Below are 24,079 nucleotides of genomic sequence, written 5' to 3' on the forward strand. Positions count from 1 at the left end.
CTGAGCAGGAACCCGCCCCGTCCGCTGCTCTGCTATCAGACCACCACAGCCCAGATCCTCCTCACACCCCTCTGTCTGCACCTATGGTCTACTCTGCACACAGCAGCTCCTTATCTGCCGCCGTCACGCTTCATTGGCTCGTCCACAATGATGATATTATAGCCTATAAACACAAAACACAGTTAGAAGGTGCTTTGTGGAAAATAATACAAATTAGAATAATATTTCATAGGTCACATCTATCTATCTATCTATCTATCTATCTATCTATCTATCTATCTATCTATACATTTGGCAATGTGGGCTCTGTTTCAATGTCTGTGCTGGCCACAGCTATGCCGTTTTATGTGCGATCGGGCTGAAACTTTCAGGGGGTGTAAAGAGCACCTGTGCAGGTGACCAGAGGAGTTCATTAGGTGATTGGCCTAATAATTACCTAATGACATCAGTGATGTCGTCAATTATGTCATACCATCACTGATGATGTCGTCAGTGATATAGGCATTGTGACATCACTGATGATGTCATCGGTGACACACAAGAGATACTGAGTGAGAGAGAGGAGAGGGAGAGAGAGACTGAGGGAGAGGGAGAGAGAGGAGAGGGAGAGATACTGAGGGAGAGGGAGAGAGAAGAGAGGGAGACTGAGGGAGAGAGAGAGGGAGACATTGCGCCGCGCCAATAGGGCAGGTGAGGCCATGCAGCAGCCGAGCTCCGGGCAAGGCCGCGCAGCAGCCGAGCTGCAGGGCCAGCTCGGCGAGCTGTAGGGCGGGCGAGCCTAGGAATGGAGCACGTGCTGCATGGCGCGCGAGATGCCTAGTTAATAGAAAATACAGCAAAATATGAGGGAGGGTTAGAATGTGTGGTGACACAATAAAACAAGCAGATAAGCTACCAGAAGATATCAAAATGCAGACAAAAATCAACAGGAGAGAGAAGAGGGAGACAGGTGATCTTCCATATAGCTACACCTGATCATATCACCATGTCCCTGTATTAGCCTATAGGAACATTATAAGTCCCTATAGGGACAATACTGCCATCCAATGGTGAGTTTATAGAGACCTAATAATATTATTCTTATCTCCTATATAGTATTATTATAATAGCCCTATAATATTCCTATGGAGACTTGTGGTGCATCTCAGGTCAGTTGAGTGTATAGTGATCTGATTTAACTTTAATGGTATTTTGAGTCTCCTGACCTATGGTAGGCCTATATCAAATATTCCTATAACATTCCAACACTATTACAGTATGAACTTGAAGAGCTGCTGTTCTTTCCTATAGCTTCAGTGAACATGACAGGAGCAAAGAAGTCGAGTGAGAGAGGTTTCCTTTCAGTGAGTTAGAGGCCTACAGTATAATTTATAGAATGTCACTCTTTTACTCCCTTAGGCCTTATTACACATCCCCCTGCCAGTAACACCCCCCACTCCCTCTCCTCCTCCTCCTCCTCCTCCTCCTCCTCCTCCTCCTCCTCCTCCTCCAGCCGACTCATACTTCCTCCCTCCTCCCTTCCCTCCTTCATCTTCAACCCATCTGCAGAATGTTAGCATGTTACATTTCTGCAAACCACATATGTTGAACCTCAACGTTGGTGAACCAAAAATATCTTGCATATCAACATTTTCAGCAAGACCTGCAAACACGCACTTCAAATTTGAAAACGTCGCCGCGTTTCCAACATTCATTTATAAACATTAGTTGAAAATGTGACTTCGCTGTGTTGTTTCCAGCGTTCATTTGAAAACATAAAACTACTTGGGTTAACTTATGGTCAGGCAACTAAAACAGCTTGGTTACGGTTAGGGTTCGAATGTTTACGCCCTCCGCCACGCCCACGGCGACCATGACCTGCTTAGGCTACTGTACTTTCCACCCAAGTCAAGTCAAGTCAAGTCAAGTCAAGTTTATTTATCTAGCCCTAATTCACAAGCATGTCTCAGAGGGCTTCACAGAAAGTATGTCTAGCTAATTCTAGCTGACACAACAGTAACAAGAATATACAGAATAAAGATAACATTTGAACAATTGATAATATAGAAAATATAGGAATGAGGGGAGAGCAGAAGAAGGGAGAAGAGCAGGGGGAATGTGAGAGAGTGATGGGGTGGGGAGGGAATGGGAGATGCTGGAGGGTATAGGAGGTGGGGAAGGAGCAAGAGGAGAGCAGGAGAGGGGAAGGGAGGGGAGGTGTGGGGGAGAAGAGAGCAGGGGGAGGGAGGAGGTGGGGAGAGAATGAGCAATATAGACGGAGGAGAGGACAGGACCACTAGAGGTATAGGCTACCGGAGGCTATAACGTTACAGGTATCTAGACGTTTTTTTGGATCACAAACGTTGAGAAATTCAACGTGTCACACATGCCGACATGTTATTCTGTCGACTGGGCTGGCCACGTTCCCCCCTTTTTTCACCTTATTCATTCCCCTCTTCCTCTCCCTCCCCTCCTCCCCCTCTGCAGTAGTCTCTTAAAACAGACTGTATCATCTACATCCGGCGAATGCAGCTATATACAGTCTGTACGTTACACCCCCAGAACATGCACAAGGAAGTTGGGAAAAAAAAACTTCAGACTGGAAGGAAGTTCTACGGAATCCGACCAATCACGACACGCGAATGCGGCATATTGGATTCTGATTGGACTAATGAGCGGAAGACCCGCCTTTCTGCCGGCATATTGGATTCTGATTGGACTAATGAGCGGAAGACCCGCCTTTTTGCTTCCCATTCCGGTTGGTGCATGATTCTCCCCCACGAAGTACAGACGGTATGGCGGAAGCATTTGAAAATTGCGGAAGCCAACTCGTCTGTTCTAAGAGACTACCTCTGCAGCACCCCCCCCTCCCCGACCCTCACCCCCACCCCCTGGCTCTGTGGCACCACTGTGCAGCACCTTAGGGAGACGAACCTCAGCTCCATCTGCATGTCGGGGCACCTATCTGCGTTAATCACTTCATACCAGCTCTGCTTTTTTTCATGGGGAAATCTGCAACTCCTTCACTCCCACCACCAACCACACCAGCCCCCCCCCCTCACGCCCCCCCCCCCATCCCCCCGTCCCCCATCACCGCGCGTAACCGTATCCCTCAGGCATCTCCTTTCTTGTCTCTCTCACTGTTTGACGTGCCAAGTCTCCTTTACGCCTTTTGGTTTTAAAGTTCAGGCCACATTTTGTGATGGCTGCTAGCTGCTTTGCAGAGCACGAGTGACATTACATCCAGCTGTAGCTTTTGGTGCTGAAGACCGGGAACCTCCAACGTCCTCCGACGGCACCTGTCTGGTGGTCCATGCGGCAAGACCGAGATGAGTATACGTGACCCCACAGTGAACCCCAGACCCAGAGAGCGGTCTGCTGTCGCAGTGCCTTTAAAGCATTGCCAAGGCAGAATTAGTCTGAGCCCTGTACGCTACAGTTTCAGCATGTGACCTTGAACTATACCGTGTGGAGCTGTTCACACGTAACAGAGGAGAAGCCATTAGTTTAGTCAGGGGGAATAAGATAAATCGTATCCGTCGCAGCGCCTTGAGATCTGTCGATTAGCGTTAAACACGGGGCAATCAGACAGGGGCCGCCGCTTAGCTCGCTGGTGACCACGAGGGATCCAGTGTCCTGTCTGTGTCAACAGTAGCAGTAGAGGGAATGATAGCATCTGTAGAGTGAATGATAGCATCTATTTCAAAGGGCAACACGTTGGCATCCAGAGTCACTTACTGGAGTAAGTGGACACACACCCAAAGAGTTAACGAGGTGCAGACTCACAGAGATCTAGTGCAGGAAAGAAAATGGGACACCGTTTATCTTTTTAACCGCACCGTCCCACTGCTGCGTCCATACTAATAATGCCTGTTGTGCGGTAAAGCTTTTGTTCAAACCCACAGAACGCCATTTTAAATTCTACTCAAAATCGCAAGCTTTCCAAAGATACCAAACATGTCGTGCGGAATCGGTGGAAATGTGTATAAACGAGTGTTGATGATTTTCAATCAAAGATGACATATTGGGTTTGAATATATGCAGATGGGTCGCCAGAATAAAACATTGCATCGTACGTTTCTTTCTGCAATCCATTATGTAGAAAGTCAACGTTTCCTAACCAAAAATACTTTGCATATCAACAACATGTGTTTAGCTCAGGAGGTAGAGCGGGTCGGCCAATGACGCAAGGGTTGGCGGTTCGATCCCCGCTCCCTCCCAGCTGCCGTCGTTGTGTCCTTGGGCAAGACACTTAACCCTCCTTGCTCCCGATGGTGTGTAGGCACCCTGCGTGGCAGCCTGCCGCCATCGGTGTATGAATGGGTGAATGTAGACTATCTACTGATTGTAAAGCGCTTTGGATAAAAGCGCTATATAAATGCAGGCCATTTACCATTTACCATTATATCAATGTATAGAGTGTGCTATTGAAATAGCACGGTGGCCAGTAAGGGCGTTGCTTGCGGGTGGGGTGGATTGCAGGGCGTAAACACTTGCCTTGCACACCCGAGAGCTGTGTTCGCGTCCCAGCAAGTTCCAAGTCTTTTCAACCTTAACCCTAACCCTATACCCTAACCCTATACCCTATACCCTAACCCAACTGGTGTTTCAATCAGGAGAGACTAGTCTGAAGGTTCAGCATAAACTTTATCGATGCAATAAAATAAGATTAAGGTTTGGCGTATGGCTCCATGATGACGCTGCATGTGTACCCCGTGGCACAATTCAAACGGGATCAAAAAAGTATCTACTCTCGCCGTCTGCGTTCACCCCATTCATATTTTTTCAGATGCTGGTGTAACCGAGGTGAATCATCATTGATTGGTTAAACTCACTCCCCAGTATAAAGGCATGTTAATCAGCTCCGCCAAGGGAGCTAGCTCTCTTGGTGCAGTGGTTAACATGTCGGCGGTTCGTATCCACCCCTGGGTAAGCCGTTAACATGGGTTGCTGCAAGTAGGCTACCACCTACACAACGCCGTTACGCTGGTACCCAAGAGAAAGACAGGAAGTGACGTTCACTTTGGCTCTCTATAGGGAACCGTTTCAAAAAGTGCAAGAGAGATTAAAATAACACTCAGCAATCTTTTATTCTGACGTGAAGCCGAAACGTGTTGCTGTTGTCTACTCTCTCTGGCCTCTAAATAGAAGCATTTTGTGCAGCCTGGATTCTTCATTGACATACCAGAAGTAGCTGTTTTTTTCTGTTTGTCCTTCAGTGTTGTGGAGAAATTCTTCAGCGTGAAGGTCAGGCCTTTAGAGTCATGTCTGCTCGTAGCTTTTATCACCCTGCGGTCCTTTCATTTAGACACAACCACAGCGAGAGAGCCGAGTGAAAGATGGCATTTTAAGGTGTTAGATTTAGTTGACCAGTAAATCATAGGTCACTCTGAAACAGCCGTGCTTGAACCTGACTATCAATTCATCAGAGGGGGTAGAAGTAGGCCTACACAAATTCCTTTCTCAACAAATACTTTAGATAGGCTACTCTAAAAATATACACTGGTGAATGGTGAAGTAGGCTAGTCAAGTCAAGTCAAGTTTATTTGTAACGCCCTAATTCACAAGCATATATGTCTCAGAGGACTTCACAGAAAATATGTCTAGCTAATTCTAGCTGACACAACAGTAGCAATTACAGTAGTAATAATAATACATTGAACAATCATATGATAGAGAAAGATAGAAAATATAGAAATATAGAATAGAATGGGCGCCATACTTTAGGCTACCATTTCAAATCGTTTACTCTGTCTCCCTTTCCCTCTTTCTTGTCTCTCTCTTCTATCACAACAAGCAGCCAATCACATTTGGCCCTTGATGCTTCGGAGATGTAAGCTGTGTGCGTGTGTGTGTGTGTGTGTGTGTGTGTGTGTGTGTGTGTGTGTGTGTGTGTGTGTGTGTGTGTGTCGGGGGTGTGTGTGTGTGTGTGTGTGTGTGTGTGTGTGTGTGTGTGTGTGTGTGTGTGTGTGTGTGTGTCGGGGGTGTTCCACATGTTTTTCACATGTGAAATTTAACATGTTTTCATACGGTTTTTCTGTAAGGATAAAATTGTTGTCATCATCTACTCCCCCTCATGGCAGTTGAAACACAGGTGAAATTTGTCCATACTGTATAGGCTACTGTAACACACAGAGAGAGGTTAGCACACCTCCATAGCAGCCTTCTCCAAAACGGACTACCGTAGTTCTTCAGAGTTCCAAAGAGATCTTACACCATCATTTAGCGCAAATCTGAACTACAGTGGATTGATTTAGAAACAAATTGACGTGTAGCCTATTGGTCTTTCTATTCACAATCACTGTGTGTGATTGTTCAGATGATGACAGAATTAATAAATTTTTGGGTGAACTACTCCTTTAAGTGAAAGAAAAACCACAGTACTGTACAGCTACTTGAAAATATCACTTTAAGCACACTAATTATTATTTTTTACTTTGTTAGGGTTAGTTACCTGCAATTCCTATCTTTCGTTATAGAAGCACGTGTGAGAGTGGTGTCCCTGTACAGTAGGTTATATAATGATTAGAGCAGTCCTCCTGGCCCCAGTAGGCTTGTCCTAGCTTGCAGAGAGATTTTCCAGCTCCCTGCCGTTCCCCCATCATTACGGAACACACTTAGCGTTTAAGCGTTGTTTAGGCCTACAGACAGACAGCAGATAGCCAAGTGTGTACAGTCATGATTACATCCATGCATGCACATACTCTCTTTCTGTGTGTGGGGTGTGTACAGTCATCATTACATTCATGCACACACTCTCTTTCTGTGTGTGGGGTGTGTACAGTCATCATTACATTCATACATTCTCTCTTTCTGTGTGTGGGGTGTGTACAGTCATCATTACATTCATACATTCTCTCTTTCTGTGTGTGGGGTGTGTACAGTCATCATTACATTCATACATACTCTCTTTCTGTGTGTGGGGTGTGTACAGTCATCATTACATTCATGCACATACTCTCTTTCTGTGTGTGGGGTGTGTACAGTCATCATTACATTCATGCACATACTCTCTTTCTGTGTGTGGGGTGTGTACAGTAATCATTACATTCATACATACTCTCTTTCTGTGTGTGGGGTGTGTACAGTAATCATTACATTCATACATACTCTCTTTCTGTGTGTGGGGTGTGTACAGTAATCATTACATTCATGCATACTCTCTTTCTGTGTGTGGGATGTGTACAGTCATCATTACATTCATACATACTCTCTGTGTGTGGGGTGTGTACAGTCATCATTACATCCATGCACATACTCTCTTTCTGTGTGTGGGATGTGTACAGTCATCATTACATTCATACATACTCTCTGTGTGTGGGGTGTGTACAGTCATCATTACATCCATGCACACACTCTCTTTCTGTGTGTGGGGTGTGTACAGTCATCATTACATTCATACATACTCTCTGTGTGTGGGGTGTGTACAGTCATCATTACATCCATGCACACACTCTCTTTCTGTGTGTGGGGTGTGTACAGTCATCATTACATCCATGCACATACTCTCTTTCTGTGTGTGGGATGTGTACAGTCATCATTAGATTCATACATACTCTCTTTCTGTGTGTGGGGTGTGTAGTCACCATTACATTCATGCACACACTCTCTTTCTGTGTGTGGGCTGTGTACAGTAATCATTACATTCATGCATACTCTCTTTTGTGTGTGGGGTGTGTACAGTCATCATTACATCCATGCACATTATCTCTTTCTGTGTGTGGGGTGTGTACAGTCATCACTACATTCATGCACATACTCTCTTTCTGTGTGTGGGGTGTGTACAGTAATCAGTGTTGGGGGTAACTCATTACAAAAGTAACATATTACATGTAATATATTACTTTTAGCAGTAACTCAGTAATATAACTGTATTTCAGTAATATTATACCAGTTACTTTGTCAAGTAACTCAAGTTACAAATTTACTTACATTTTATTAAATCAAAGCACATATTTAAAAAAGATACAATCATTTCCTAATGAAACTTTGTGTTTTTATGCAAATAACTACTATAGATGACAATAACAAAGGAAAAGAATAACATTTAGAATTTTGGATTGTTTACACTGACTTCAAGGCGGTTGAAATTATTTTTTGGGATGTTCCGGGGCGGCGATCTCATTCTGCTGCTGCTGTTGTTTTGGTGAAAGTAATGCAAAAGTAGTGTAATAAGTAACGAGTTACTCTACACAGAAAATAATATTGTAAAGTAACTTATTACTTTCAATGAAAGTAACTAGTAATATGTAGTATATTACATTTTGAAAGTAACTTGCCCAACACTGACAGTAATCATTACATTCATGCACACACTCTCTTTCTGTATGTGGGGTGTGTTTGGCATCCTACAGCTCTGTAATAAAACGCTTCAAAGACATTTGGAGGAGGATAGTTTGAGGGCTATACCCCAATCCCCACCCTCTCTCTCTCCTTCTCTCTCTCTATCTCTCTCTCTCTCCCTCTCTCTCGTTATCTCTCTCTCTCTCTCTCTCTCTCCCTCTCTCTGGTTTTTACTGTGCTTGGCAGTCTGCCAGTGTGGCTGGAGGAACTTGATAATCAGACTGGGGTTTCACACACCAGCACCGATGAAAGACAGGTGGTGACTGTTGGTGTGAAAAATCACATATCACAAGCAGCATTAAACACAGATGGGGCCAGGAAGTTTCTGTGGATCTATCACGAAGCTATCAATGCACTTCTGCTCGGAAGCCTTTTCTTTGCTGTCGGGGGGGGGAGGGAACCTTCAATTTTAGCTCAAATGTCGGTGATGTTCATGTTTTGACCTCAACAGGATTAGATGGTTGCTCTGAAGGATGGGGGAATTCTCCAGAGGGTTTCCTCCTCTGAAACTCTTCCAAAACGCCTGGGATACACTGTAAAAAAGTATTCATCAAAACAAGGCAGTGTTTCCAAATTTTTCATAGTTTCTCAGAAGCGGATATCATGGAGATACAGTATGAGGTTTACCCAACAGTGACCATTTATAACATTTAACATTTATTTTCTTTTAGATCGTTATTTTTTTTCCTTTATTGAAGAGATAAACAGTAAAAGAAAAACATAGAATATTGGGGAGGATGAGGTGACGATGGGGTTACAGGACGGGTTCGAGTACAGGGTGTCTGTCATTTCCGTGGTTACACAGTGAAACAAACAAACAAATAATAAAAGCACAAACAAGATCACTATGAACAACACAAAACAAATATACAACAAGGCAATGTACTACAACAGTGTGATGGTAAATGGCTGTAAAATATCATATTCAGGTAGTCAGATGTGAGACTTCAAGTCCAGTAGTAGCACAAGGTAGACTAGTAAAGTGTACAGTGAGTGAATCACACTGACTGAACTCCTTTAAGTATGGATGAAGTCAAGGGAATTCAAGTACAACATAAATATAAGGTACAAATTGACTGGTTCAAAGAATACAGTGTCAGATTATGTCCTGACTACACCGCTATTGTTTGACATAAAGTTGTAAATGTTAGTAAAGATTTATTGTTATGTGAGCTGTAAGTAGCCTAAATGTCTGTACGTACACACACACACACACGCACGCACACACACACACGCACGCGCACACACACACACACACACACACACACACACACGCATGCACGCACGCACGCACGCGCACGCACGCACGCACGCACGCACACACACACACACACACACACACACACACAGGTGAAAGTGGGTCAGTTTTCAGTAGGTATGGTAGTGAGTAATTCTCTGTACTTGCAGGAATGTTTATGTGTGTGTGTGTGTGTGTGTGTGTGTTTGTGTGTGTGTGTGTGTGTGTGTGTGTGTGTGTGTGTGTGTGTGTGTGTGTGTGTACACTGTGTGTTACTACTGTATGTATGTATGTGTGCGTGCATGTGTGTTTGTGCATTCTGTGAGTTTTCCCTCTACAAATGAAATCTAGCCTGATGATAGTCACACACACACACACACACACACACACACACACACACACACACACACACACACACACACACACACACACACACACACACACACACACACACACACACACAGATATATCAAGGCTTTCATTTTCATAATTTCTTGATGAAATAAAGGCATGGATCAAGGTGAAAATATGGATACACTTTAGGATATTTGGGTCGCAGCTGGCTGGAGTCTGTCCCAGCATGCACTGGGTGAAAGGTAGGGAGACACCTTGGACAGGTCTGTCGTCTACTCGGCAGTTATCAGAAGGCTAACTTGTAGTGTTTTGGGGCGTGTTTGAAGCTGTAACAGGACGACACAGGGAAAATAAAGAAAGTTTATTAAAAAAAAAGTGTGTTAGATGAATAGAAAATAAAATAACAGACTCATTCGTAAGCACTGAGTGGCACGACCGGATATGCCCTTGAGTCTTTCTGATTGGTTTTCGGACTGAGGAGGTTACAGGGTTACAGGGATCCCAGAGGAAGGGGTTGGCCCGAGACAAGCGCTTGGAGTGATACCAGAGAAGCGAGCGCGACCTGCTAACAAGTAAGCTAGCTTGGAGCGATACCAGAGAAGCTAGCGCGACCTGCTAACAAGTAAGCTAGCTTGGAGCGATACCAGAGAAGCTAGCGCGACCTGCTAACAAGTAAGCTAAGACTCACCTGACTCAGTCCGAAACCCCTGTTATTTTTCTAAATTATGTTCATGGACTGCGCTGGAAGCCATAGAGAGTCAAAGTCACGCCCACTTCCGGGTTAGGCATATCCACCAAGAGATTTCATCCCATAGACGTTAAAGCATAAAATGCTTATAGAAACAGTTTAACTAAGTCAAATCAAATTATTCTGCCATATTTAGAAACAAATTTTTATTATTATTATTTTCTAGTTTTGGTCTTAGTGAAATGTCCTCTGGTCTCTCCTGATTGATGAAATCTCTCTGTGCGCATGCTGAAGCAGGAAGTGGTGTCGACTTTGGCTCTTTATAGACAAAAAGGATACCATCTTAATATTAATGACTGTGCCTATAGGGCTTGGCTCTACAGTGACACTGAGACTGTACTGATTGAGCGGACGTCTTGACTCTCTGCATGTGACTACCGGTATATGGCAACATCCCAGCTGCCATCCTGGGTGGTATCTGCGGTTAAGTGGAGGTGTATCTGTCTTGTACAGGAGTAGGTGACATGACCAGCCTGGGAGTGTTCACACACCCTGCACGCACTCCTTGCTTTCATCTCAAGGTGTCCTCCATCGCCTGGGCAACACTGTGAACACAACGGATGTGATGTTATGACATGTTATGGGACGGGACACTTGCAGAATGGCTGAAGGGTTGACGTACGGGGTTCATAAAGTTCATATAATAAAGGAGGTGGAAAAACAACAACGTTGATTTACTGCTGCCAGAAAGGAATGAGAGAATTACACAGTCTGTAACACACAGGTAGCCTATGAAATCCTCTAACCAAAGATGCTTTCCAGACCCTCGGCATGCGTGTGCATCAGGGCCTGGGCAAGCTTTGACAGTCAACATCATAATAGAGCTGAACACTCACGTGACATTTCTTGCCCCGGAAGAGAGTTCCCCATTCATTTCTCCATAGACATTTCGAAAAATCCTTGTAACGTGTTATAAGGCTGGAACCAAGCTAACCCCTGACCACTGAATCGTGACGACCGTAAAACATTTCAGTTGGAGCGAAAAGAAAAAAAAATACGGGAAGAAAACTGAATTTTCGATTATTTTTCTGTCTTTATTTTTTGTTTTTTCTCCAACTGAAATGTGTTATGGTCACTCACGATTCAATAGGTCACAGGTTGGCTTGGTTCCAGCCTTAAAACTCAAAAATTTTCAAAATGTCTATGGAGAAATGAATGGGGAACTCTCTTCCGGGACAAGAAATGTCACGTGACTGTTCAGCTCTATATAGGAGCTATTCATTACAGGCAACCTAAACCACCATGGTCATTTTTACCAGCCGGTTTACCACAGGGGGAAGAATATGAATGCCACTTAAAACCTCTAGTAAATACCAGTTGACCGGATTTGAATACTGTAAAACAGGTTGAACATCTGCAAGAGGATTTTATGTACAGAACTGAAATGGTAGAACAAGTAGATCAGGTACTGTAGGCTAGGCTACCTTTGTGCAAAATGTTTTCAACGCCAAAGACGAAAGCTTGCGACATGACATTTTGTGCTCCAAAAAAGTAAACTACAATTTGTCAATTTTCTTTAAATGTTTATACGATTTCAGCTGTTAACTAAGAAATTATACTCAGAAAAGAGTGTTCTTCTCAGTAACATTGTAGGCTATTTGGATTGTCCAGTACAGTGGAGTAGAGAGCATGGTGCAGCTTGGAGACCACATTGCATTAATATGTGGGACTGGTGTAGCAATAGTATTTTTTTTCATTTTTTTTTTCACTTTTGACTTTTTTGGGGTCTCTATGACTTTTTTCGTAACAGGCTCACAGCATAATTGTGTTTCTGGATTGTGGTTGTTTTGATTTGTCAAAACGTTCAAAATCCTTACACTGTAGGCTACTGCATGTCTAGTGACATCATCAAGCAACGCCCTAGTTGGCAAAAAGCTGAAATGTGTTGTTCATCTTTCTAGCAAATCTTGGTAAATGTCAGACTTCAAAGCACTGGTCCTGTCTTGTCTAAGGTGAAATGCAAATGAACTAGACATATGATCAAAGCATTCATGTCCTCTTACGGTGTTTTATATTGAGACTGACGAGGGCGAAGGTCGACTTGTCACACCTCAGGTTTGAACAGTAACAGAGCACCAAGTCCAGCAGGTGTCGCCTTGTGTCATCGTCACACTTCACTGCTGTGCAGACGCAAACTGAAACTGACAACACGTCTGCTGTGTGGCAGCATGCAGGGGGCCTAGTGGACTGCAGGGTAAACGCAAGTCAACACAGTTTAATGAGGGCAAACAAAACAAGGTGGGTAAACTAACAGTAGTTGGATAGTTTGCCTGAAGCAGCCAGGTGAGGGGTCAAACCACTGGGGGGGGGGGGGTGTCATTATTCTGAATTGATTGCAAGCATTTGTTTTGCACCAAAACCGTGAACCTGGTCCATGAGCTGGACGTATGGTACATCCCTAGAAGGAGTGATGTTTGAGCAGTCGTGCACATCAGTGAGGCAGTAAACTGTGTGGCTTCCCCACTAAATTCACACCCACCTGAAGCCTCGCTGCTCTGCTGTAAACAGTCGTCTGGATGGAAAACATATGCCTGCCTGACGCGGGGTCAGCCTGTCGCCTTTGCATGTGAGGTCTAGAGAGAAACACACACACACACACACGCGCGCGCGCACACGCACGCACGCACGCACACACGCACACACACACACACACACACACACACACACACACACACACACACACACACACACACACACACACACACATCATGGCTGAGGGAGCACAGATGCAGCGCACAAGTGTTTATGTGAATGGCACAGTAGAGAGAGAGAGAGAGAGAGAGAGAGAGAGAGGGAGACAGAGAGGGAGAGAGAGAGAGAGAGAGAGAGAGGGAGACAGAGAGGGAGAGAGAGAGAGAGAGAGAGGGAGACAGAGAGGGAGAGAGATTGATTGATGCAACAGAGGGGAAAAAAGTGTATGCTCTGTCACACTTTCACTCTCGTGGCGTCAGTCATGTGTGTGTTGGAGCGTCTGGGTAGTGTGGAGGTCAAACCACTCGCCTGCCCCCGCGGGGCGGAGACCCGGGTTCAATTCCCGGCAGCGGTACTCCCGGCTCGGTCAGATGTTCCTACAGACACAATTGGCCGTGTCTGCGGGTGGGAAGCCGGACGGGGTCCTAGTCCTGGTCGCTGCACTATAGTGCCATCCCTGGTCGGTCGGGAGCGCCTGTTCGGGAGGAGGGAAACCGGGGGGGAATAGCGTGATTCTCCCATGTGCTATGTCCTGCCGGTGAAGCTCCTCGCTGTCAGGTGAAAAGAAGCGGCTGGTGACTGCACATGTATCGGAGGAAGCATGGTGCTAGTCTACAACTCTCCCCGATCGGCAGAGGGGGTGGAGCAACGACCGGGATAGCAGGGGGAATAGGCAGTAGGGGGAAAAGAATCCGAAAACACAAATATTGTGTGTGTGTGTGTGTGTGCGTGTGTGTGTGTGTGTGTGTGTGTGTGCGCGTGTGCGGGCTTGCACATCATATTGTTGTAATATTGACCAAGTGATGGGCCATCACACAGGCACAGTAAACAAGCTCCTCCTCTGTGGCCTTACTGCTGACAGATGTGACAGATGTTCCCACTGCGCCGACATGTGAGAATAACAGGGCGAGTAAACAGAACCTCACACAACACGACACGCTGCCTGCCCGCCTGCCTGCCTGCCTGCCTGCCTGAGGCCCTTCTGTTCTGGGAACCCGGTTTATTCGGGGTCGTGCGGCTCTGATCCGGGTCTTGATGTGGGATTAGTCTGTTTCGGTCCGTAGCCTCCACAGCGGCCAGCGCATCGCTGCATGCTAACAATAGAGATGACAAGTATTTACAGGGGTAACCGAGGAGTTTGTTTTGTTGACTTGACTACATGCCTCAGATCATGTCCCTCCCAACTTCTTTCACTGCAGAAAATGGTGTTTAGATCCATTGTTTATCCAGAGGCGTTTGAAAAGTTTTCATAAGATATTCTCAACCCATAGAGATCCGTAGGCTAAGGGCTGCAATAATGACTATTTTCATTATGGAGTCATCTATCGATGATTTTCCCATTTAATCATTTAGTCTATATGCACGGTGGCTCAGTGGTAGAGCTGTCGCCTCACAGCTAGAAGGTCCTGGGTTCGATTCCCGCCTGGGAAGCTGTGAGCACTGAAGGAGTGCGTGCCCGCCCGGGTGGGGTCGTCAAAAGGGCCTTTCTGTGTGGAGTTTGCATGTTCTCCCCGTGCCCCCTGGGGGTTTCCTTCATAATACGATTATAGGAACCCCTCACCAAAACATGCAATATCCTGGTCGCTGATGTGGTGCCTCCTCTGGTCGTTAAGAGGCGCCTGTTCAGAGGGAGGGGAACTGGTTGGAATAGCGTGAACCTCCCACGTGCTATGCCCTACCGGTGAAGCTTCCCCTGTCAGGTGAAAAGAAGCGGCTGGCTACTGCCCATGTCTCGGAGGAAGCATGGAGCCAGTTTCGGCTCTCCTCAGATCGGCAGTGGGTGGAGCAGCAACCAGGATAAATAAATTAAAATGAGCACTAATGGCGGGTAAAAATGCGATAAAAAAATTGGGAAAAAAATATTAGAAATAATTTAGTCTATAAAATGTCAAACATAATGACATAATAAGGTGCCGTGTCCACAGAAAGCTTTTTTTGAGCTGCTAGTGCCTTTCTGCAATTCATTCTCTATGGGGAAAGACGCACTATAGGAGCGCTCCTCTTCCCAGCACATTGGAAGTGCTCTGTACATGATGTCCACACACATGCACGCACACACACGCACGCACGCACACACGCACGCACGCACGCACGCACACACACACACACACACACACACACACACACACACACACACAAACACACACACACACAAACACACACACACACACACACACACACACAGACACACAAATTGGTGCCAGAAGAGTAGAGGTGTGACAGAGCATAAAATGACATTGTGTTAGGAGGTACAGTAAGGAACTTTGTGAGGGTTTCTCTTCTGCACTGAAAAGGCAGACGTCTTGCCTTGACTTTCATTGCATGCCAGCACATTGTGAAATGTGCACAGCCTCTAAATGAAAAGGCATTTAGTATCTGCTCTTTTATCAATATTGTAAAACCACCTGAAGAAAACCAATCTGGAGACGTTTTCAGTCCCCAAGAGCCGCCAGACGAAAGCAGCCCGATAAGAGCTGTTCTCTGTGTGGTCCGTCTGGAAGCTGCTGAACAGCATCAACCTCGGCAACCTCAGCAGAACAGACTCGAGGCTGTGAAAGTCAAGGATGCTTCTCTCTTAATGCAAAACACTGACAGAATGAGGACAAACAAACAAACAAGAGGAACAAAATGTAAAAAGTTTAAGCAAAAATGAGCAGAATGACCTAAAGCAGTGGTTCCCAACCTTTTTTGGCCCCTAACCCCTTAAAATAAAACAAGTCTGGGATCCCTTGTCACATGTTGCATCGTCTCCCAGTTAAGTTACTGATTATTGTCTTCATCACCAAATAAATTAGGTAGCCTACGCAGGAAGATAATAGTCATGTAACCATACAAGCTCTTTCTATTGGGGGTTATTTATTTCAGTAAAATGCTCAGTATATATATTCAGGTCTCAAGGTGATTCACCTGTATAAATAAAGGTTAAATAAAAAATATATATATACACTGCTATGAGAGTAATCACCTTTTAGTAATTTTCACACTCCTGCAATAGTGATTAGATTCAATGACATTTATGATTCCCCGTGTTTGCTGCAACAAGTATATATCACACATAAAAGAAAAACAGTATATATTAAAAAAAAACTTTTTTACCATGTTAACCAGAATTCTTTACGTGTACAGTTTTTTTCTCTCTCTCATGATCAAAAATCGTTTTTTTTAAATCGTTTTTTTTTAACTAAATCATTTTGCCAAGGAGAAGAAAGGTATTAGAAGACAAGATACATTAGTAGTTTTTCCCCCACAGACAGGGAGTTTGTCTAATTCTCCTCTCAGTGGAAATAACAAATGTATCTAAGATAAGTCAAACAATTGCCTGACAAAACAAAGCATCCCAATCTGTATGATTGACAGGAGAGATGATCAGAGGGGCGGAGTTTTTACCACCTTCATTAGGATTGGGACAGAAGTATGGGTAGAGCTTCTCAGTGAAGCTGCAGCCAGTAAATGAGTAGATATGAGCTGCAGCATCTACATCATAAAAGGAGACCAGACCCTCCTCATAATCCACAAACACCCCCACCTTCTGAGGCTTCGCCTTCAGAGAGAGGAGGACATCAGGGTCAGCAAGAGCTTTGTACTCATTTCCATTTCTCAACCATACAGTCCAGAAGCCATCCTCTGGGCTCAGTGTGATTTGTCCCTTCCTGTTGATCGTCCCTCTGGCCACTCCTACATCCCAGTCAGTCTTCCCTTTAACCTGAACCTCGTAGTAAAACCTTCCTGAAGAGAAGCTCTGCTTTCCTAAGACACAGGGACAATAAGAAAATCTCACTGGGTTGTCTGAGAGATTCTTCTTTACATCACCATGATGTACTTGTTTTCCATCATCAGACAGGATGAGATAGGCGTATGCTGTATCAGGATCCAGAGTCACATCCACTGCATACTGCTGGACCCTCTTCAGCTCAGCCTCAAGCAGCTTCTCCATCTGTTTCCTGAGAGTCTCTTCCAGCTGAGCCACAGCTCTCATCACAGTCCCCTCATATGAGGAGCGATGGACACTGACCTCTGTCACTGACCTCAGTGAGGCGGGGAATTCCCCGCCTCCTGGTGGATCTGGTCCAATGAGAGACAGTTTTTTTTAATCCAAACTGTTACCACACCTGCATGGACTTTAGGCCTGAGACTGTCCTACTACAGGCCTCTCTTTTGTCTAAAAGCACACAGTCTCTGTTCATCTCCATGACAAATCCCAACAGTGATTTGAAAACCCAATCTCAGACAGTTCTGTCAATCAAACAGGATTGTAACCCACAGCTTGTACATCTGGGGGCCCTAAGCAGAACTGAACTGGACTTTGGAGCGTACTCAGATCCGTCTGGAAGCTGCTGAACAGCATCAACCTCAGCAGAACATGTGGGGAAAACAGACTCGAGGCTGTGAAAGTCAAGGATGCTTCTCTCTTAATGCAAAACACTGACAGAACAAAATGTAAAAAGTTGAAGCATAAATTTGCAGAATGACGTTTTTGGCTCGTAAGCTCTTAAAATAAAGTAAGTCTGGGACCCCTTGTCACATGTTGCATTGTCTCCCAGTTAAGTTCCTGAATATTATTAATTAAGTAGCCTATGCAGGAAGATAACAGTCATGTAACCTACAAGCTCTTTATATTGGGGTTTATCTATTTCAGTAAACATACAGTAGATTGCAGAATTCTTACTTTTTCAATCAAATGCTCTTTAGTAAATCTGTATTAATAAAATGCTCAGTATATATACAGTATACACTGCTATGAGAGTAATCACCTTTTAGTTCATCCCCTGGACATGTTACAATGAAACAGGAAAATTGATCATTTTCACACTCCTGCAATACTGATTAGATTAATTTGTTTTATGATTCCACGTGTTTGCTGCAACAAGTATATGTATATCACACATAAAAGAAAAACAGGATATATTAAAAAAAATAAATACAGAATTTACCATAATCCAGAATCTGGAGTTTAACATGTCTTTACCTGTACAGTTTTTTCTCTCTCTCTCATGATCAAACTAAATCAGTTTGTCTAATTCTCCTCTCTCTCAGTGGAGAGCTCCATTGAAAGAACAAATGTATCTAAGACAAGTCAAATGTTTACCTGACAAAACAAAGCATGTACATTTGATGATTAGTCTAATCTGTGTGATTGACAGGAGAGATGATCAGAGGGGCAGAGTTTTTACCACCATCATTAAAACAGGGACTGAAGTATGGGTAAAGTTTCTCAGTGAAGCTGCAGCCAGTAAAGGAGTAGATAAGAGCTGCAGCATCTACATCATAAAAGGAGACCAGACCCTCCTCATAATCCACAAACACCCCCACCTTCTGAGGCTTCATGTTCAGAGAGAGGAGGACAGTAGGGCCAGCAAGAGCTTTGTACTCATTTCCATTTCTCAACCATATTATCCATAAGCCTTTCTCTGGGCTCGCTATGATGCTTCCCTTCCTGTTGATCGACCCTCTGGCCACTCCTACATCCCACTCAGTCTTCCCTTTAACCTGAACCTCATAGTAAAACTTCCCTGAAGAGAAGCTCTGCTTTGCTAAGACACTGGGACAAGGAGAAAATCTCTCTGGGTTGTCTGGGAGATTCTTCTTTACATCACCATGATGTACTTGTTTCCCATCATCAGACAGGATGAGCCTGGCGTATGCTGTATCAGGATCCAGAGTCACATCCACTTCATACTGCTGGACCCTCTTCAGCTCAACATCAGCACACAGCTTCTCCATCTGTTTCCTGAGAGTCTCCTCCAGCTGAGCCACAGCTCTCCTCACAGTCTCCCCATATGATGAGCGATGGACACTGACCTCTGTCCAGTCCTTGGTGTGTGGAGGAGTGTTCAGGGATGAGAAGCTTTGGAGGAGGCGGAGGTGGTCTTCAGTGTGTGAGAGCTGCTCCACCTCAGCGCTTCTCTTCATCGGCTCAGAGATCTCCCGTTCCAGCTCTTCGATGAAGCTTTCAGCCTGTTTCTCTGTTGTTTTCTGCTTCTCCTCAATCGTCTCAATGAGCTCAGCCTGGCCTCTCTCCACAGACTGCATCAGAGCAGTGAAGACCTGCACACCGTCTGCTATCTCTCTGTCTGCATCTTCCTTGCTGACCTCTATGGAGTGTTTGATCTCCTGAATCTTCTCTTGGATCATCTGTTGAATTTCAGCCTCTGTCTTAGGCCTACTACTCACTGACTTTCTGAACTGAGCAGCCATCTCCGATATTGATTTGATGAAAGTATTGACCCACAGCTTAGGTCTTCTGTCAAACTTCTCATTACACATGGGACACTGGCATGGGGCATTGATATCCCAGTGCTGTTTGATACAGGTTTTGCAGAAGTTGTGTCCACATGGTGTGGAGACTGGATCAGTGAACACATCCAGACAGATGGAGCACAGAAACTGCTCTTCAGATAGAAGATATTTGGCAGCAGACATATCTAGACACTGAAACCAAAAGTAAAAGCATGAAGCTAGGCGCCCCTTTTACAACCTCTGCAGGGAAGGAGTTATGACATCACTGATGATATCACTTATTGATAGAATTGGTGATGTCACTCGAGCACTCGATGATGATGTCAGCAGTGATGTCACTCAAGCAATTGTGATGTAATCAGTGATGATGTCACCAGTAGGATTCGGTTCATTTTGGGTAAGACATGGTGGCAGAGCTCGGGCGAGTAGATAGATAGATAGATAGAGTACTTTATTCATCCCCGAGGGGAAATTCTGGCGTTACAGCAGCAGTAGCATCAATGACAGCAACAAGAGCATCAATGACAAGAGCATCAATGACATTAAACAATTAAACAATAAAAAAAAAGTTACACAAATAAAAAAAGTTACACAACTAAGGTAAGGTGCAGAAACAGCAGTATTAAAATATTGCAATAAGAAAAGAAACAAACCAATACGCGAAAATATACAATATACAATATATACCACTTTACTTCCACCGCCTTTACATCTTACGTTTCCCAGAAACTGTAGGTAAATTAAATCAAATCAACTAAATACTCCTAAATAGTATTGAATAATACTATTATTTCTATTTCTATTATTTCAATTTTTTTTTTTTTGATTGATTGATTGATTTATTGGGTGAATGTCAACAATACAGGGAAAACACAGACAATCACCGAGGATAAAAACACAATAAAGCCATTGGCTTATTTCCATTGCGGTCCTCTACAAACAACAGAGGGACAAAAAAAACAAACACACAAATGGATATCACCTTCTATACTCAAATTAAGACTATTTTTAACATTATTACTAGATTTGAATAGGAATAATGGCACACTTGACTATTATACAATACATAAACATTTGTTGTTATATGTAAGGACTTAACATACACAGAGAAACAAGAAATACTAGGGGGGGGGAAGGAGTGGGTTTGCCGAACGGGGGTTTAGCAGTGGGAGGGGGGGGGAGAAGCTCGCTCACACAGGACTGGGGGCTATGCTATCGCTCATAGCAGCCTCCATCTATATGGCCCCATTCAGATGAGAACGAGGGAAGGAGGGGGGGGGGTGAGGATGAAGCGTGGAGGAAAGTTTGCAAGAGCCAGGCTGGAACAAGGCGGCATGGGGGGGGGGGCTGTGTGTGTGTGTGTGTGCGTGTGTGTTTGAGAGTCTGTGAATGTCCAATTGTCCTTGTGTGTGCTAGTGAGCCTGATAGGGGGAGTCGTCTTCCCGGATGGTGAGCGAAACATAGCTGGTCGCTATGGTGACGGCCTCGAGTCCAACAGGTGTCAGGGGGAGGGTGGAGGGTGGATGAGCGCAGTTGCATTCGTAGATATCAGGAGAGGAATTTCGGCTGCGTCCTTGGCAGCTCCGAGTCCAGATTAGGATGAAAATGTTTTGGTTGCCTGAATTCCTATCAGGTCACACAGACCAAACAGAACAGGTCTTAAGTCTCTGGAATCCCAACATAAGTTCATTCCTTATGCAGATCAGTGGAAATTTCCGTGATATAATCCAGGTATAATCCATTTTTCACAGTTCAAATTCACTGACCGCCCATCTCAATTTTCATGACGTCACAGCCTTGGGTCAATCGCTGCTGTCTTCCCGTACCCCGCGGCGAAAATCCGTCTGGGCAGAGGGTGGGGGCTCCCCGGACCTCGCTTTCCTCAAAGTTTAGTTGATTTGCGTTGAGACCAGCTTAAATCCAATAAATCCATGTTTGTCATTTCGTATAGACAAATGCAAGTTTGCTCCGGCTAGCGTGGTGTTGCAGGCAGAGGGAAAAAGGTGCAGGAGCAGGAGAGGGAGGATTTGCGACCGCCCAGGTTCAGAGGCAAGACAAGAAGCTAAACTAAAGCTGTACATTTGTTATTTATATAATGATTGATATGACTATACATACTATACATAGTGAGTGTGCAATGTGGGCATGTGCACAGTGCATTGGATTCAATGTTCAGGAGGGCGGTAGGGAGAGGAGGGCCCTCCTCTCTCTGCGTGTCCAGGAGTTATTGTAAATTGTTATTGCGGTGGGTACGAAAGACCTCCTGTAACGGTCCTTGCTGCAGGGAAGCTGACGGAGCCTCTGACTGAGCCTCTGACTGAAACCCTAGTATTCTGACTGAATACTAGGGAGAAGGAGAGGGAATGGTCCACAAGGTAAATAGAGTAATAGAGTAAAATAAGCTATTTACAAGACATAAATACAGGCATTTTGCATGCCCTGTTTTCCTCGTTTTGAGGTCGCAGTTGAAGCTGATTATCGTTTCTGCTGATGCTAATCAAAGCGAAGTTGTCAGGGTGACTTAAACATCATAAGCTGGAAATCAGGTCTGGGGTGTAAAAAGAAAACGGAATTCTCCTTTAAGCGGTGATTGGAGCCATGGCTCCCGCGACGCGTTACCGGCCCATCTGGATACAGCTCAATAATGTGTCACTGCGTGCTCTCTGTTGAAGTGTTGAAACAGTCAATATGATCTGCTGTTGATTCTCCTGCGTTCATCCAGAGTCCACTGCTGTATTGTTGAGAAAGGCCTGATGACCTTAGCTTTATTATTTATTTATTTCTCAAAAGAGAGACTTCCTGACTGCAGCAATGCTGTCTGTCTGTCTGTCTCTCTGAGTTACTTTTTACTTTCACTTCAGGAATGTGACGTTGAAACACTCCTGTCTCTCCAGTCCAGTGTTGCTTCGCCTCTGACTGCAGTTGTTCATCTGATTGCAGTAAGTGTTTTGTTGCCTCAGTCACTTTTGGACATTGACCTTCCTGGATGGAGGAAGGGAAAAGAGAATCGTCCTATCAGTTTTGTTGTCACTCCTCTGCAGCTGTTCATGGATTTATATTTCCCCCAAAACGAATCGCACACAACTCAAAACTGTGAAATGCTTCAACTTAACTGAAAAAGAAGAAGAAAAAAAGAGATTTGTAAAGCAGCTATAAAACGTGTGGTTTTTACATGGACTTCCTCAGTAATGTACTACACACACACACACACACACACACACACACACACACACACACACACACACACACACACACACACACACACACACACACACACACACACACACACACACACACACACACTCTCTTCTTTTCTTTTCTTTTCCTGTCAACCATTTTATGTGAAGCACTTTGAATTGCCTCTGTGTATGAAATGTGCTATACAAATAAACTTGACTTGACTTGACTTGACTTGACACACACACACACACACACACACACACACACACACACACACACACACACACACACACACACACACACACACACACACGTGCATATATATGCATAACCAATTAACCAGAGCAGTGAAGACCTGCACACTGTCTGCTATCTCTCTGTTGGATCCTCTGTCCCCTCAGCATCGTGGAGGAGATACAGAGCCATCAAAGCCCGAACAAACAGACTGAAGAACAGCTTTTCACCAGAGCTGTAGCCTCCATCACCCCCTACACTCCCATAGCTGCTGAGGACTGAAGACTATACTGAGTTAGATAAGATAAGATAATAAAATGTAAAAAGTTGAATAAAAAATGAGCAGAATTACCTTTTTGGCCTGTAAGCTCTTAAATGGGACCACATGTTGCATTGTCTCCCAGTTAAGTTCCTGATTATTATTAATTAAGTAGCCTATGCAGAAGATAACAGATAACATTATATTCTATATTTCTACATTTTCTATATTTCTCTATCATTATGATTGTTCAATGTGTTACTACTGTAATTGCTATTGTTGTGTCAGCTAGAATTAGCTAGACATATTTTCTGTGAAGCCCTCTGAGACATGCTTGTGAATTAGGGCTATACAAATAAACTTGACTTGACTTGACTTAACAGTCATGTAACCATACAAGCTCTTTCTATTGGGTTGTATTTATTTCAGTAAACATACAGTACAGTAGGTTCAAAAAAGAAAGGTCCAAAGGAACTCTTCTGGTAGAAAGTAAAAAGCCTTTATGGCTATATCATTTTTGAAAGGTTTCAAAACATAGCTAGTGCATGTTAAAAGAGCTGGGACATGACCCACGCGTAGCGGCACAAACAGCCTTCTTCAGGGTACGGCCACAAGGTTTCCCCTATTTAGGATGAGATGATTGCAAACACCTGAGCAGAAAGCCAGTGAACTCACAGGTAATGATGCAAAATGCACCACTAGATGGCGCTACAATGTGTATAGCAGAAAACCAAACATACAGTAATGCAGAGAAATGTGGAAAACAAACGAAAAATGGATCTGCAGTACAGTCAATTGCAGAATCGTCTCTTTTTCA

At 44.3% G+C, this 24,079-nt stretch overlaps 2 protein-coding genes across 2 annotated transcripts in view; both read right to left on the minus strand.

The window, feature by feature from the left end:
• The window catches only part of adamtsl5 (ADAMTS like 5), an 81,793-nt gene that overhangs the window by 54,737 nt on the left and 2,977 nt on the right, over window positions 1-24,079 (minus strand). The window lies entirely within an intron of this gene.
• LOC310791081 (pyrin-like) lies at window positions 111-19,547 on the minus strand (the record flags this gene model as incomplete). Its single annotated transcript, XM_083652790.1, has 5 exons — window positions 111-163; window positions 12,665-12,848; window positions 16,708-17,366; window positions 19,148-19,358; window positions 19,443-19,547. The coding sequence occupies 5 exons, from the start codon at window positions 19,545-19,547 to the stop codon at window positions 111-113; spliced, it is 1,212 nt and encodes a 403-aa protein (XP_083508916.1).

The sequence above is a fragment of the Poromitra crassiceps genome, assembly GCF_964638095.1.
Source record: "Poromitra crassiceps genome assembly, chromosome: 16".
NCBI lineage: Eukaryota > Metazoa > Chordata > Actinopteri > Beryciformes > Melamphaidae > Poromitra > Poromitra crassiceps.